Consider the following 16,655-nt stretch of genomic DNA (forward strand, 5'->3'; position numbering starts at 1 on the left):
AAACAGCCCTTGGCTCTGGGTTCTCTAACATATGACTGACTGTGAAGGGAATCTCTATTTGATAAATGATTGAAATATTTGATTGAAATTGTATGTGTGGCAAATTCTGGGTTCAGGATGCCAAGGTCTAAAAGGAACTCGGTTCTTGTGAGAGAAGTAATAACAAGAGATGAGTGAATCCTTCCTGTGGGAGGAAGAAGGGCAGCAGAACCTGAACTGGGATTTTTAGATACCAAGCAGGTTAAAAAGAGATGCAGCAGGAGACATTCCCATTACAGCTGGGTGTGGAGGTTCCTCGGTAGCTGATAGGATATCAGAGAATTGTGCAAATGTGGGGATAGAATTCAAACGAAGAAAACGATGGGAGGAGCAGGGAGTGATATTTTGGAGCTGAGGAATATTCTTTTGTTATACAGGAATGGGTATGAGAAATTTTGAGATTGCTTGTTCCCACGAAGAGCTTGCCATGGTCTTGGCTCTGGCAGGAGGTCAAGCAAGCTCCGCAGTGTTGGGTTGGGGCAGAGAGGGCTTCTGAGAAGCGTGTTTCAGAGGGGTCAGAGGAAGAATGTGGGTCACTGGAAGGGGCTGCCTAGTTGGGTGAGTTTGCGATGTGGGGATTTGAAAACTGTAAAAGTAGAATTTGGAAAAGGAAGCTGCCAGTTCCTCCTCTGTACCCGGGTAGTGTTCTGCTAAAGTAGCCAAGTTAACTGCTTTAGTTTTACCTGTGGTTTAGAGGGTCTGACCTTGGAGCCACTTTAAATAACTCCTGGTGTGTTCTGAGAGAATTGGCAGAGGGGAAAATAACAGCTGTGAATTGTGGCTGAAAGGGCCAGGCATTTCTGGCCAAAGCCCTGAACAGCCTGTACCAGGACTGCCGCTGCTCGGGCCTGGGAAGGATGGTGTTCTCGCTGGGCTGAGAATTGTGCAAGGCTGGATGTGCCCAGGCAAGCCTGCGGGGCTGGGAAGACCACGTAATTTAACTTTCTTCCTAGATTTTTGTTGGCTCTTCTCCATTTACCTCTTGGTTCAGGCTTCATGGAAAATGCTCCAATATTTACGTAAGCAAAATAAATTATTCTAAACACTACTAAGATATGTTTTATGTTTGCAGGATATCGATGTGATATTTAGCAACATTTCAGATATACATGAGTTGACAGTGAAACTTCTAGGATTGATTGAGGATACTGTTGAAATGACTGATGAAAGTAGTCCTCATCCTCTGGCTGGCAGCTGCTTTGAGGATCTTGCAGAGGTATGGTGTTTTGTTGGGGTTTTTTTGTTTGTTTTCTTAAAATCACTGATTGTTTTATTTACTTAGTAAACTTTTGGTCATGACTGATATCTCCAGTAAATTCGTTGTTGTAAAATGTCCTTTTAATAAGCTCTGAACAGAGATCTTCCCCACCTGTGCTTCAGTAGGTAAGCTAAAGTGTGTTTTCTACCTGTCACAGAAGTGGTATCAAGCAGGTAAGCACGAAACTAAAATCTTATTTTGGAGTGGGAATTAATTGCTACGATCCTGCAGGGATGTGGATTTGAAAAGTAACTGCCTGAGATTGCTTCCTGAAAGAAAGTGGGGCTTTGATTTTTGTAGGCATTGGTGTCAGGCCCAGGACAACCCCAAAAATCATAGCAGCTGGACATAGATCTGTGAGATGAGTGACTTGTATGACTCTGGACAGTGAGTTAACTCCAACAAAATGTGTTCTTCAGGCAAATGTGTTGTTATACATCCGGAATGGGAAACGTCTCTGCAAAGCAGTGGCTCTGGGAAGGAATGAAGTATCAAAACAGATGTGCAACTGAACAGAAGCTTACTGTTCAGTATCGTGGCAAAAGTGCTGTTGATACCCACTGACCTAGAAAATAGGAATATCAGAGTATAATAGGAATATTAAAGTAGGAATAAGGGAAGACACTGCACATGGATTTGGTGTGGCTCATACGGGAACGTTATTAACAATTATTTTGTCGGGTTGGGTTTTTTTTTAATGGTCATTGAAATACTGGAAAGACTAAAGAAGAGAGTCACAAAGCTAAAGTTTTCAAGAAAGTGCTTTACAGTGAGATAGAGTTCAGTTTAGACAAAAAAGGATGGGGGATACAGGTACTTTTATAACCTGAAAATAGAGTACAAAATGATTCTGGAATTCAGTAGAGAGGTGCACAGCAAAAAAAGCAGTATCTGAAAAACTTAGAAATACAGCACACCTTTTTAACTGTCAAGTAAGGTAACTCTTGGAACAAATTACCAAGGTAGGCCTTTGGACATTTTAAATGGAGTCTGCATTTTCTTGAGAGGTGCACGAAGTGCAGTTTTTTAAACCAAAATGTGAGAGTAATCATGTAAACCACATCGAATGTATTACAGAAAAAGTCAAATGAGGTGTTCTGGCCCAAGAGGGAAAGTCTCTTGGATGAACCACATGGTGAACGTGAAGTTTATGGGTTTTATCTTTATTATTATGTTTATAAGGAAACAGACAACCAATAAAAGTTCCATTTATACGTATATTCAGCTTTTAAAATCTGAGGACTGCATGAACTCAGCAGTACCATTTGGAAAATGATCACGTTTTTGTGGGTGTGAAGAATGCAGGTCCTTTAGCCCATGTGCCACTCAGTTATGATTATACCATGAGATGAAGTTTTCCTGACATCAATAAACCACTCATGTAGTGTATCAGTACAAAAGTCCAGCTGAGTAGGTCTTAGCTCTTCAGTTGATAGAGCATAATTGCTCATATAATGGTAAGGAGAAGCATTTGAATAATAAAGTAAGTAGCTATTATATTAAAATAGGAAAAAAAAACCTGGAATAGTACAGCACTATCCTGGAAAACGTACATATCTCAGTTTATTGCAATAGTTAATCTTAGGCATCCTGTGCTTTAAGGGAAACAAATCCTTTTCAGTTAGTAAAAATCTCACCTGATTTTCATTAACTGAAAAAACTTAATTAGGAAATGAAGAACATTGTTCTTCAAACCTTTTTATGCAGGTAGTAAGTTTGAATTTCATAATTCAGTTAATACAAAGCAAGACCTACTTAACTGGGCTGCTCGCTTGATCATCTCACATGTTGAAATCCTCTTTCTGTCAGTATTTGCAGAAGGGATCATTAAAGAGATATGAAAGTGAAGTGTTTATTTGCTCTGCCTATCTTACTGCCTGGCTTGTTCGTGTAGTGTTTCCATGATGAAGGTCCTTCAACTTATTTGGAAAGATAATTAAAAACAAACAACCCTGGCAAACTGGAATCTTCCTGCTTTGTGTGTTTTTCTGCATCAGTTCTCTGGAAGGTTGAAACATAAATATTGTAGTGTTTTTTGAAATAAGGAAGTATGGGGAAAATAAAACATTTTTTTTCCTGGTATGGAGGAAATTCAAAAACTTGACACCTGACACATCTGTGTGGGAGATGGATACTTGTTTATATGCGGGTTGAAAAAGATGTACTTGGTGTGGTACTTTTTACAGTTTTAACTACTACAGTGTGTTTTAATGATTGCCTGAGATAATCTCAGATGTTGAGCTGGTGGTGGGAGAGCCTCAGAACGGAGGGCAGAGGGTCTTTGTGCCTACTCTGAAGTGGGCTTCAGAAGGCAGCTAATAAAGCAAGGTTACCAGTAGGTTGTAAGTTTGTTATGCTGGTATTTGCGTTTCTGTAGGAGAAGTTTTAGGAAGCCACAAAGAAAAAAAAAAAAAAAAAAAGGATGGAAATCGGTGTACTGCAGCAAAAGGGGCAGAAACACCGATCCAGAACTATATGCTGCATTAATTTACATGGACATCAAGTTAATGTCTCCATATTGCAGTGACTTCTGCAACAGCACAAGTGTAAAACCCCCTCCCTTGTTTGGTTTTGGTTTTTTTTTTTTTTAATTAGTCTCTTGGAGATGATACCTAATGCAGCTTGTTTCAATCCTTGTGTTTGAAAAAAAGCAAAACCAAAAACTCGAAATACTGATTACAGGCTGAAAAAAATGAACACTTCTACAATGCAGTAAAAAAATTTTAAAAGTGCAGAATAAGTATATATTGGTCTGGCTCCCCCAGTAGATTTGCATGCAAGATTACTGCAGCCATCTGGCCATTCCTGCTTACTGCCTCTGGATCCAGGTGACCCCCGCACACCCCCAAGAGCTGATTTACTGCTTTTGCAGAGGTTTAAGTTCTTTTTTTCTTTGTTTTCTTTTGTGTTTGTTTTGTTTTGCTGGTATGGCGAAGAGAAACTGTATATTCAGTGTTACTGTCCCCTGTCTTTATCTTGGGTGTTATTTTCAGATAAGATCTCCATGTTGTAAGTAGTGGGCAGGCATGGAGTAAACAAAAAAAATCCCCACAAACCCGAATCCAGATTCTGCTTAAGAAAACCAGCCTGTTTGGTTAGAGAGTGTCTAATCTTTTCAGCTGCTGCTGCTGAAGTGCCAAACCTTCCCCCCCCCCCCCCCTTTCCTTCCACCTCCCAGATACAGTCTAATGCGAATGGACAGTGATGATTAGCACTTTGATGAGGAGAATTGCGAGCTATGATTATAATTTACACGTGAGAGTGCATTCTGTGCCTCTCCTCCCCACAAAGAGTTTAATTGCTGCTGCCCCATGAGTAAGGTAGGAAATCCCCTGAACCCTCTGCAAATGGAAAACTTGAGACTTTACCTGCATGTTCATATGAGCCTTGGAGGTGGTTGGTACTCCCGAATTCTGCAGCCTCTGTTCTGCCAAGCGGTGCTGCATTAAGGTGAAAAGAGGTATGTGCTTATTCTGGGCAGCGAGCCATCAGCACCGGATAACCCGGTGATTCAGGAGTGATGCCGCCCAGTGCATCTGCAGAGACTCGGCAGCAGCCTGCCAGGCTCTGGAGCAGGTGATCTGTGAGCAGGCATAAATCCTTCCTGCAGAGAGTCATGTACAGTCAGGTTTTCATCGCATCCTGCTGTAGTTCAGATCACAGAATCACAGCCAGATCCTCCATCCACAGTCATAATTTTTTACACCTGAAACTCCTGGTGTCATCACAGGACTTTCCTCAGAGACTCAGCCTAGCTGCTTTGTCCCAGAGTCAGATCTTTTCCCAGCCTTCCAACAGGGCCAGAAAAGTGTGCAGAAGTCCAGTGCTTATGGCTGAGCATTCTCATGTGATGCACCCTGAAGTGGTGGTGGTACAACAATCCCTTCTTGTGACAGTCTCCAAAGTTCATCTTTACCTGTGCTTCTTCCCCAAGTGTCATTCTTAACTGACAGGGAGGAGTTAAATTGCCATTTGTGTAAAATGTGGGTGGGCTGAAAGCCCAAAGTTTGTGTTAAGTGAACACAAAGTTTGTGTTAAGTGATAAATATGGTGAGATTGAGGAGCGCTGAGAAAATGTTGTGTGCGTTTAAAATTTTTGGAAGTGAAAAAGGGTTGTGGTTTACTGAAGATTTGTTTTGCAAAATCGGTCTTTGCTTGAAAAGTTCCACTTGTGTATCAGCGTGTTCAAGGAATTAGTTGTACCAGCTGGGACAAATATCTTGCATCCTTCATGTATGTATATAATTCTCTGTTTTTATTTAGGAGCAAGCCTTTGATCCATATGAAACCTTGTCCCAGGATATTCTCTCTCCACAATTTCATGAGCATTTTAATAACTTAATGGCAAAACCTGCTGTTGCTCTTCACTTTCAGGTGAGTGCAAATGAGAAATACTGAATTGCTGTAGTTCTCTTATTTCAAAGGTTTGAGTCTTGTCAGTAATTCTTTACTTCCTTCTGAGGAAAAAATCCTCTAGATTCTGGCCTTTCTTCAGTGTGCCATATTTGGACTCTGCCTCTTCCTGTAAAAACTGGACGTAGCTCTGACCCATCCACGAGTCTTTTGCAGGTTTTTTTTGTTCTCACATCAGACATTCTTGCTTGAGAATAGAGAGCAACTTCTCATACCTGCCACTTTGTTTCTCTTTTGCCTTTTAATGCCAAACACAGCCACCTAGGCACAATATTTTCATTTTCATCCATACATATCCCAGGCCACTTTGTTCAGCATTGAGATGAACCAGCAGTTTTTCTTGAACCATTTCTTTAATAGGACTATCCAGCAAGGTGATTTTTATTTTATTTTTATTACTTCCTTCTGCCAACGTGGCACATCTGTTAAAGACTACTGTTCAGAAGACTGAGCTTGTATTCAGAAATGCACTTAGAGAAGCTGCTGAGCAAGTGTTGGGTCAGTGGTGCTCCCAGCTAAACCCATTACAGTACTGCTTAGTCTGTACAGTTCACTGGGACCTGTGCCTCTGCAAGATGAGATTCCTCTGAGCCATTCCTTCAGGGTGAGTGTTTTCTCTTCAGCTCTGAGTGCTTGGTAAGATGGATCATCTCACTCTTAAATACTACTTGGTGAATGAAGTAAGGTCTTTTACCTGCTTCCTTGGCAAATTTAAAGCCCAAAGCTCTGTTCCAGATTAAACTGGTAATGGAGTCATTTGACAGTGAACCTGGTCTCCCTTCTGACTCCTCACCATGGAAAGGTTTGGGCTCTCCTAGGGATCTTCCTTGACATTTATTCTCCAAGCTCTGGGCCATGAGCTGTCTCTGGCAATTGCAGAGAGATGCAGCTAAAAGTCTTTAACTGGAGGGAGAGATCAGTTCCAAAAAGGAGCTCAGGTAATTCAGTTTCTGATCAGTAGTTACCGTGATATGGAAGGTGGCAGGAATTCCTCTGTCCTTTGGAAAACCTCTCCTCGTCTTACAACCTGAGTTACTGCATTGATTAACTGCTGGGAATGGGAAGAGATTTCTGACTCATTTTCTAAGTCATAAACTTGTGATTCTTAGTTTCTGAGGGAGAGGAGATACTAAGTTCTTCAGTACTTGATGAGACCTCCGTATTTCTGTGGTGTAAGTAAGCTGTAAGTTGAAGACAGCCTACATAAGTGGGAGGAGAGGACATTAGCAGGAAATTAGTGACAAGTTCAGTAGATTGTATGGGAGTCCTGGCTGGTCTTTAACATTCCAGTGTGTTCTTTAAATTCTGGGCAAACTGGCCAGGGATAAAACGTATTATTTTGGAAATGGGTGTAAGATTTTTTCAAAAGATACCCAAGCATGTTCTGTGTTCTGGGATGCGGCTGTTGACTGGGGAATAAGGCGTGCAGCTTAGCCATCAACAGTGCATCATTTTTAGGTGTTGTCATCTTGAACTAATGCTGTTAATTGAGTTCTGCAGACTGCTGAAATACAAAGGTCCAAGGATTGTGATACAAGCACCTCTACTTGAATTAGTGGATGCTTATAAAATGACATATGGGTAACTTGGTCCTCTATTTATTTTATATTTGATTTGCTACTTCTGGCAAAAATAGGGACTATCCAACTGGTTACCATTTTAAGGAGGCAGGTTGTGCCAACATTTGTTGTGGGGTTTAGGGGTGTTTTGAGAGTGATGGGTTCACTAGTGAGTATGCATCAAAGTCCACCTGAAGCTGTTGCTGCAAAAGGGTGCTTGCAGTGCCTGTTAAGGGGGTTTTACAGCTTCTGTTTATGGGTTGTCAGAGCATTTATGTGTCTCTGAATCTTAAAAAGAGTCTTATTTGACAAAAATGTTTTTGCAGACTTTGTCTTTCTTACTACTAGATGTAAGCACAGAGTAATGTAGATTGGAAGGGACACCCTGGATGTGTCTGGCACAACCATCTTGCTCAAAGCAGTGCTGACTTCAGGGCCTTGTCCAGTCCTGTTTTGAGTATTTCAGTGTAAATAATCCTCTTAATTTTTCCTTTTCAGTCTATTGCTGAGGGGTTTAAAGAAGCTGTACGATACGTCCTCCCACGACTCATGCTTATCCCAGTCTATCATTGTTTGCACTACTTTGAATTACTACAGGTAAATGAAACTACACTCTTGTTTCCTGCTAAAAGCATTTCTTAATGTGGAGAATCCGAGCTTTTAAATAGGTGATTAGATTTTATTTACTGCTTCTAAAATTTGAAACATATGAAGATATTAATTTGACACCAGTTAGTATATGTATGAAAAGTAAAATCATGTAAAAAAAAAAACCAACCAAACCAAAAAACCTCTGAAAAACCCACCTCAAAAGCATCTGTTGCTCTGATAGGAACATTTTAAATACCTATATTTTAATAAACCTCTATTGAACTTGAGTTCTAATATAGTTTAAAAATTAATATGCAAATCTAATTTATTCCTTTTCCAAGTTCTGAATTTTTTGCCTGTTCAGAAAAAGCTAAGCATAATTCAGATCAGTATTCTCAGTTTCAAGTCACTCTCCATTTGCAGCTCAGCTGATCTTAGTTTGGGGGTTAGGGAGTCATTTCCTTTCAGTGGAGTCAGAATAATCTGTTCTTAATGTTCAGCCATTAGTCTTGAGTCCTAAATGGAAGAGATACGGTAAAAAATACCATTTTTCGTAGCATGCCACACTTCCTCCAGCTTGAGGAGGAATGAAAATAAGCACTACTATTTTCTGCTTTTCTGTCCTCTAAGAAATGACATTGATGAAGTGTCAGGCTTTATGGAATTCTGATTCAGATGATTAAAAGTTATTCCTGTAGGACATATTTCAGGGATCTTACCATACAAGTTGTTTAGGTTGGCATCTAGTCCATATTTGTGAGCAATTCTGTCTGTTGAGGCATTGCTTATTTTAGAACAGCCTCGATTGGTTTGACCACAGATCACTTGCACATATTTTATTCTGATGTGCACTAGCAAGGTGGTTCACATCAGTAGATATTTCCCTTGGGTATAACTGCTAAAAGCCAAAAAGTAACTAAGCGTGTGTCTTTTTGCTTACAAGCAAATGTTCTTTGCTGTGAGTTATGAGAAGAGAGGGCAGCAGTCAGCAGAAATTTAACATCTGAGATCTATAATAATCATTCTTGAGTAAGGAAAAAAAAATCATATTGCTGTAGAAAATGCGTTATCTTGAAAAATACTTGGATCAGAGATTTTTTTAAGTAGTTGAGAGTAATGTTAAAGTCTCTCTTTGCTTGCCCTGTTGTGTTGGGAAAGTTTGTAAATGCTTCTAAGGGTAAGTGAATTATTAACTAATTGGGATATACTTAAATTAAACAGGTGAAATATCCTGTGGCTATGGCTGACATTTTGAAACAGCAGCAGAAATTACACTTTTTAAGTTCTTCAGTGTAAAAAGTGATACTAGTGGGGTATATACTAGTGTACAGATGTGTTATAGAGTCTTCCTTTGTATTTCAAAGGATTTACTTGTTTGAAGGAATAAAAGGAAACTTTGCAACACAGAACTTGTGTATAATACAATATACAATTTTCTAAGAAGAATCTCAAGCCAAAAAATAGGAATTGTTTTAAGACCAGTTAATATCTGGCAAGTAGTTCTTTCTTTCTTTCTTTCTTTCTTTCTTTCTTTCTTTCTTTCTTTCTTTCTTTCTTTCTTTCTTTCTTTCTTTCGTTCCTCCCTCCCTCCCTTCCTCCCTTCCTTTTCAGTCTTGTTTTCATTATGTCTGCTGTGATTTTTTTGCATAGCTTGATTTAGATAAGTAAAAATAAGGAGGATTTATTTTGACCCATGAACCACACATCTCCCAATATATGGGGTACTAATATTTTGTAGAAAGGTTTAAATGCAAGTGGTCTCAATAAATTTTAAGCCTTTAAGAATTTCTATTTCTATAGAAAACAGTTAGCAATGCCTAAAAAAACCCAAAACAACCCTAGGTCAGTGAACTTTTCTCTAGATTACTGCACTATCTCTACTGAGAACAGAAATTTTACGTTGCCATAGTTCTAATATTTGCCTTCATAAAGTTTATGTTTCTCTAAGGAGATCTTCCAAAAGAAAATAAACTGATGAAAGAACTCAAGGATGACTGCAGAAGCAGGGCATGGTTCTGCCAGCCTTGCTGTGAAGTGAGCACTGATAGCTTCAAAATAGTATAACCTCCCTTTCCCTAAGGGTCAGTTGAATACGATAATTCTCTGGAACTTCTTAAAATGTTCTTCTTTCACTTTTAGATTAGATTAGTGACCCGTATTATGCTGAAGGTCAGGCTAATTAATGACCTATTGTGTCTTAAAGCTGGGAAATGGAGTGCATCAGTATGAAATTAAAGAATGAAATAATAGGCCGCAGCTTTGGGGGAATCTAAACATTTAACTGATTTTTACAAGCTGCATAGTGTTTGTCTGCTTTTTAGGGAAATGCAAACATATATGCCTTACAGAGTTTTGTGTGTTTTCAGAGCTTAATCTTAAATGCTTTGCATGCAAATTTGGTAGTTTTGACTTCAGCCACAGGAAAGGGTGGTTGCTATTTATGTTTTAAACCATGGCACAGAGAAGACAATTTGGTTTTGACAGCGTGTCCTAAATCTGTAATGCTGCAGGAGTTTTCCTGGGGGCAATGAGTCTGCTCATAACTCCCGTTAATATTGATAGGATCAGGTTATACATGCACATTCTTAAACGTCCTCATATCTTCGAAGAATCAAGTCTGGCAGATAGTGCCAAAACTTGTTTTGTTTTATTTGTTTTTAACTTGGGCAATAACAGCAGGATGCTTCGTGGAAGATAATATTAGGCAATGCCTTTAACTAGGGAATTTTATCAGTGAAAAGGATTAAATTTGACCTTTATCCACAGTACGCAAGATTTCTGACTAGAATTAGAGTTCAGCTGCAGAGGCTGACACTTGGCTGTCTCTAATCTTTCTAACCTTGTAAGCGCAGAGCAGAAATCTTAAATACCATTCTGGAGTGAATAATGGTAAATACACAATCTTTTGTTGTGATCACTTTAGTTGGAGGCTTAAAATTTGAATTTTATGTTGTAGTTACAAAACATCCTAAATTTACAGCAGTGATTTCTAAAAAGCAGAGTGCTTTTAGGGATAAAGTACTTATTCAACAACATATGAATATATTATAAACTGTTGGTATTGTTTCTCTGTTACCATTGTATTTGTCTTTAGGAACCTTGGTTGAAAAAGACATAGCAAAAATGGAAGCAGAAAAGCAACAGAATATTCATATTTTCATGGCTTTAGCAGGGAGAGAAACTGAGATTGGGACTTAGTCCTAAATAAAGTTACCAAAAAAACCCCTACTGAATTGGGAGGTAAATAAAATAATGAATGATATACAGAAGTACAGGTCTCCATGTTTGCTCTTTTGCAAAACAGCAAAACCGAAATGAATAAAATTGAAATGTGAAAAGTTTGAAAATTCTTGTCAAAATTCTCTCCTTGTGCAAAAACTTGTTTGTGCAGCCTGTGATGCAAGATCTGCATCAGAGACTCCTCTTTCTTTGCCTAAGCAAGAGACATAAGGGTTGGATGTCGGTTGGAGACCCCCGTGTTGAATTTGTTTGGTTTGGCAGCTTTTGGTTAGCAGCCGTGTAGAGGTCACCAGCAAACAGCTGTCAGACACCGTGAGTCAGAGGGCAGGTCCTGATGACACTTGAATGTTGATTGCTTGTTCAAGTATTGACAGAAGATGAACCTGCCGTAGGTTGTGTCAGAATGAACGGTGATAGAGAAGGTTGGAGGAAGTTACACCAAAGAAATAAAACTGTCTTGAAGGAAAAAAGAGTGGGAGTGATCAAAAGTTGTTAGACCTTGTAAACAGGTAATGCAAATCTATTCTGACTGTCATATCCTTAATTGGTTCTTAGAGTGCTTGGGTTTAAAACGCTATGCTTGACGTATCCAAGCATGAACGCCTTAATGCTGGTAGTGTAGAGGAGAGCTTAATGTTTCCTCAGACTTCCAAGCTCCAGGTATGCTTTCCTAAATGTGTCTGTTGATACCAGAGTTCCAGGAAATATTATTTATTGAACGTGCTGCAAAGAACTCAAGGGGTCATAAAATCCATCCAAATCCTGAGCAAGATGCCAGTTAGGTTTATCGTTAAAATCCTGAAGGTAAGCAGAGGCCTGCTCAAGTCTCTTTTCAAGGCCAAGAAGGCTTTTCTCTGTTGAATAGAGAGTATGTCCTTCCTTCTCATGTGACTTGTGGGCAGAAGTTCATCTCTGGTTCTTGCATGTGACTCACTGTTTCGTTATCAAGCAGCCCAAAACATAGGAAATTCTGCCTTTTGATCTTTTCCGCTGTTACCTAATCATTGACTGGCAGAGAAGCCCCGGTCAGTATGCTACAGGATCACCCTGGTAGAATTTAAGTGAACAGTATTCTTCATTACTATTTTTCGACAATTTTATGTACAATAAATTGAATAGTTACTATTCTCAGTTTATCATCAGTTTATCACATACCATAGATGTATTTTAGATACATCTAGCATAGGCAGAACCCCCTTTTCCAAAGATATACGTATTTTCTCTGTCTAGCAAGCATGTTGTGGTTTTGCATTTGCTGTTTTAACCAGAAAGACACTTGTTAAGAACTGGAGTTTGGAAAAGCAGGTGTTAGTCCAGTGCTGACAGAGTGAGATATGCTTCGGGTGATCTGCCCGATCTTCAGGAGTCTGTGTGTTAAAGGTGTAGAAATGGAGTATATTACTTCCAAATGTGTAATTTTAATACAAAAAAGAAAAACATGCCATTTGATATCTGTTAACTGCCAAACTGCCATCCCCCTTTGGAAAGGGGATGCAAGAAATTCTGCTCAGCATATGTGAGGAGAAAAAGTATTTTACCAGACTTGGTAGCTTTTCCCACCTTTAGGATTTCACATTTGTCATCTTTTCACACCATTTTAATGTTCTTTGCATTTCCGTGGCTGATAGTAAGGAAAAGAAGGGTTTGCACAGAGGTAGACATCTTATTTTTCCCTTCCCTGTACTGTTCCTCAGCTCATAAACTTCCCAGAAATTTTTAGCCATGAGACTTTCATTTCTCTAATATGCAAGATGGAGGTTGTTTGGGCATGTTAAAAATAAAAATTTACATGAAGAGAGTGGACCAATCTGGTCAAATCCTGTTCTCTCAATTACTTTTAGAGGAAGCTACATATCCTTGCTGAGGGAAAATAGTGGGGAAAGGAAAAGAAGGCTTCTGCCATGCTGAGTGATTGTAAGTAAGATTTCTCTTAAAGTATGTAGGTAAAACAGAGTTTATCCCAAACTGCGTGGCATGTTGTCTTGATTTTGCCCAGCAATCTATTTGCTTGAATTTTCCTAAAAAAAATAATAGGATCTTGAACATGAAAGGGGTTAAAAAGAAAAATACTTTTCATTTGTATCACTAGTATTTTAGGAGTGATCACCTTAAAGAATCAAAAAGAGGAATTCTGTGAGTAGGCTTTGCCCAAAGCATATTACTACCAAGTGTATGGAGATGATATGAAAGCCTGTTGAATTTCCAAATTCAGAAGTTTCTGCCTAGTGGTGGAGATGGATCTAGTCTTTATAAAAATGAAATAAGGTGACTCTCACTTTCTTCATGTTTTGCTATTAGTAGCGAATCTTGGATTTCAGACTTTTTTTTTTTTTACTTTGTTAGTTTGCACCATGTAAAAGTGACATTTCTTCTTGAAATAGATGAGCTAGCTGAAGATGGCAGAATTTAGAATGGTAAGAAGCAGAGAGAAACAGAGTCATTCTGTCTTTTAAATTTGCTCTGAAATGTTGAGATTAACCGACTCACTGAAGGAATACTACACATAGTTACATAAAGCAGCATTTAATTCTGGCTATTTCAAACCTCCAAACTATTTAATAAAATCAATTTTATTAGGATCCTTATTCAAGGACATTGTTGAAAAGATAACAGGAAATCCAGTGTCTGACAATTAGCATTGCCTGGCAGTAAAAGGGTAAAGGGTTATCTTTCTAAACTCCCTCCTGCTCTCTCCTCTTGAGTATCAACTGACTTTTCCTGAATATCTGACAAATGTTTTTAGTGACATGCGTAGCTAGTTTGGAGTGTGCTTCTGGTAATAACTACCCCACTGACTTGAAGCCACTGGCTTTAGTGAGTACTGTAGCTAACACTAAGCACGTTTGTCAGTCTTCCTCCCCTTCTACAAACGAGACAAATCTGAAAGAAAAACGTTTATTATGTCACAGCAATTGCAGGAATGCAGTGAAGATGAAGAGGATCGGGAGTGCTTGAAACAAGCCATCACTGCTCTTCTGAATCTGCAGTGCAGCATGGAGCGCATCTACAGCAAACACTCCCCGAGACGTCGGCCTGGGTAATAATCCACAAAACAAAGGGGAATTGTGATATTTTTCTTGTTAGATAATCTGTATATTTCCTTTTCAAGGCATGTCTTTATGCAGGTTTTCATTGCAAAGGGAGTAGCAGCCCAAAACCTTCATGGTCCACTCCTATGAATAATGTCAGTATCTTACTCCTTCCCTGGCCAAAACCGTGCATGTGGCTTATTTGGAACTGTAAATTTGGCTAGGGCATATTTAGGGCAAAGAAATAATGATATAAACAGTTTATTTAGTTGATTTTTTTTTTTTTTTTTGGTCTCGGGATGGCAAATGTGGAATGTGCCCATCGTGACTTTTTCTTTTGTTCATTCAAGGGAGCCTGTCTGTCGCTTCTATAACCGACAAATAAGAAGCAAGCACTTGGCCATCAAGAAAATGAATGAAATCCAGAAAAATATTGATGGCTGGGAAGGCAAAGATATTGGGCAGTGCTGTAATGAATTCATAATGGAAGGTGGCTTGACGAAAATAGGAGCCAAACACGAACGCCACATCTTTCTCTTTGATGGTTTAATGATCAGCTGTAAAACTAATCACGGTCAGTCACGGCTTCCCGGTTACAGCAATGCAGAGTATAGGCTGAAGGAAAAAATTATCATGAGGAAAATACAGATTATTGATAAAGATGACACATCTGAATATAAACATGCTTTTGAACTGGTGTCTAAAGATGAAAACAGTATCTTGTTTGCTGCCAAGTCTGCTGAAGAGAAGAGTAATTGGATGGCCGCTCTCATTTCCCTCCAGTATCGCAGTACTCTGGATAGGATGCTTGATTCAGTGCTACTGCAAGAAGAAAATGAGCAGCCACTGAGGTTGCCCAGCCCAAACGTGTATCGTTTTGTAGTGGAGGACTCTGAAGATAACATTGTTTTTGAGGACAACTTGCAAAGCAGGAATGGCATTCCTATCATCAAAGGAGGAACGGTTGTGAAATTAATTGAAAGGTTAACGTACCATATGTATGCAGGTATCCTGTACATTTGTTATATTTATGTTTTTTAAGGTCGTGTTTGTATGGGTGATGAAATGAATCCTTTTATCTTTTGTTTGTTTGGGGTTTTTCCTGTGTATAGGTAAATGCAAAGCAAGATTTGCAGGAAAAAGAACCCCAGTATCTCTTATTAAATCAACTGGCTTTGCTGACAAAGCTGTATGAAAATTTGGATAGGCAAGCTTTTCTCCTCCCCACCAAAAAAAAAAATAGTATCAGTGATCTAATGGAAGCCACTAGTGTGTTTCCTGAGACCATATTGGCTAAAACAGTGGTGCTGTTACAGACTATGTGGCTGTGGAGGAAGAAAAGGGTCGGGGATTACATTTATTACACTTCAGCCTGCTACTTTGTGAAGTCCCTTGGTAGAAAAGGGTGCAGATCACAGGTGGCGTTACGCAGACTTTCCTGTGAAATACCGTCTTAAAGCCACAGAAATGAAACCTTGAAGTAGTTAGGTGAAGTGCTAATGTTGATGAAAATGTTAGTTCTTGGGGTTGGGGTGAAAAGCACGGACTGAAAAGGGACGTGGTGAAGCTGACACTGGTGTGCAATTTTTGTAAAACTTCTCAAATAGTAACGATCTTCTCTGCACTTTTTGCAAAAGTGCCTGGTATTTAAGTGAGTCCTTATGTAAAACTAAGGCTAGATAGTGTGGAGCTGTATATTTAAAAAAAGAAAGCTAGCATTTCCCCTATTGATGCAACTAAGTGGTATGCAAGTAATCCATAGTGGTGTTGTCTGTGAGCCCCAAGTCATCCATTTCTAAAATGTGATGGGTTTTGGTGGCTTGTAAGCTTAGCTCTTTTCCTGAATGAACTGTATTTGAGTCTTAGTTTGGTAGCGTAACTTCAGTTTTTATAGCACAAATACTTGCCACTTTGGCCTTGGGAACCTTCAATGAAAGCATTGCCTCTTGGGTTTCTGTGTGCTTTTTCCAAACAGTGTTTGGAGCCAAGACTAACAAAATCCTCTCCCTCAGCCTCCACGAGGGCATTTTGATGACTAACAGCATGTGGAGGGACTCTTAGCAGATCTCGGTGGTGCTTTTTGTTTGTACTTGTATCAAGATGTGATTTTTTTTTTTTTTTTTTTTTTTAAACTGTCAGTTTGTTGTAGGTTTGCATTAGTTTCAGATTTGTTTGAATCAGGCTTTGCTCCAGCACACAGGCTCTGCATTTGCAGCATAACCTCTGTCATGTCCCCACTTGAGACCAGGCTACCATAGGAGTTACCAGCTGCAGAGTTAATAAACTCTTTAATTTAAATTGTGACCCACTATTAGCACGTTTCTTGTATCTTCTAGCTTATTGAGAATGTCACAAAAATAAATCATTTCAAAACTAATATAAAGGAACGTACACAGGTTAGAGAGCAGAGTAGCAGCCCCCATTTTAAGAGAACTGCAGATCTTGTCTGCAGAGCAGAGATAACCACCTTCCTGCTCAGTTGTAGGAGGAAGATTTACTTTTAAAAAGTTGTAAATAGGACTGAAG

The 16,655-nt window shown here is 39.2% G+C and overlaps 1 protein-coding gene across 2 annotated transcripts in view; it reads left to right on the top strand.

Moving 5' to 3' along the window:
• The window catches only part of SOS2 (SOS Ras/Rho guanine nucleotide exchange factor 2), a 56,021-nt gene that overhangs the window by 19,836 nt on the left and 19,530 nt on the right, over positions 1 to 16,655 (top strand). The window contains exons 6-10 of one of the 2 annotated variants that reach the window (XM_074909025.1): positions 1,112 to 1,255; positions 5,561 to 5,671; positions 7,768 to 7,866; positions 14,010 to 14,137; positions 14,480 to 15,135. In XM_074909025.1, coding sequence (XP_074765126.1) covers positions 1,112 to 1,255; positions 5,561 to 5,671; positions 7,768 to 7,866; positions 14,010 to 14,137; positions 14,480 to 15,135 — 1,138 coding nt within the window. The remainder of the gene's footprint in view (positions 1 to 1,111; positions 1,256 to 5,560; positions 5,672 to 7,767; positions 7,867 to 14,009; positions 14,138 to 14,479; positions 15,136 to 16,655) is intronic. The other variant, XM_074909026.1, reaches the window with a different exon arrangement.

The sequence above is a fragment of the Athene noctua genome, chromosome 6, assembly GCF_965140245.1.
Source record: "Athene noctua chromosome 6, bAthNoc1.hap1.1, whole genome shotgun sequence".
NCBI classification, from domain to species: Eukaryota; Metazoa; Chordata; class Aves; order Strigiformes; family Strigidae; genus Athene; species Athene noctua.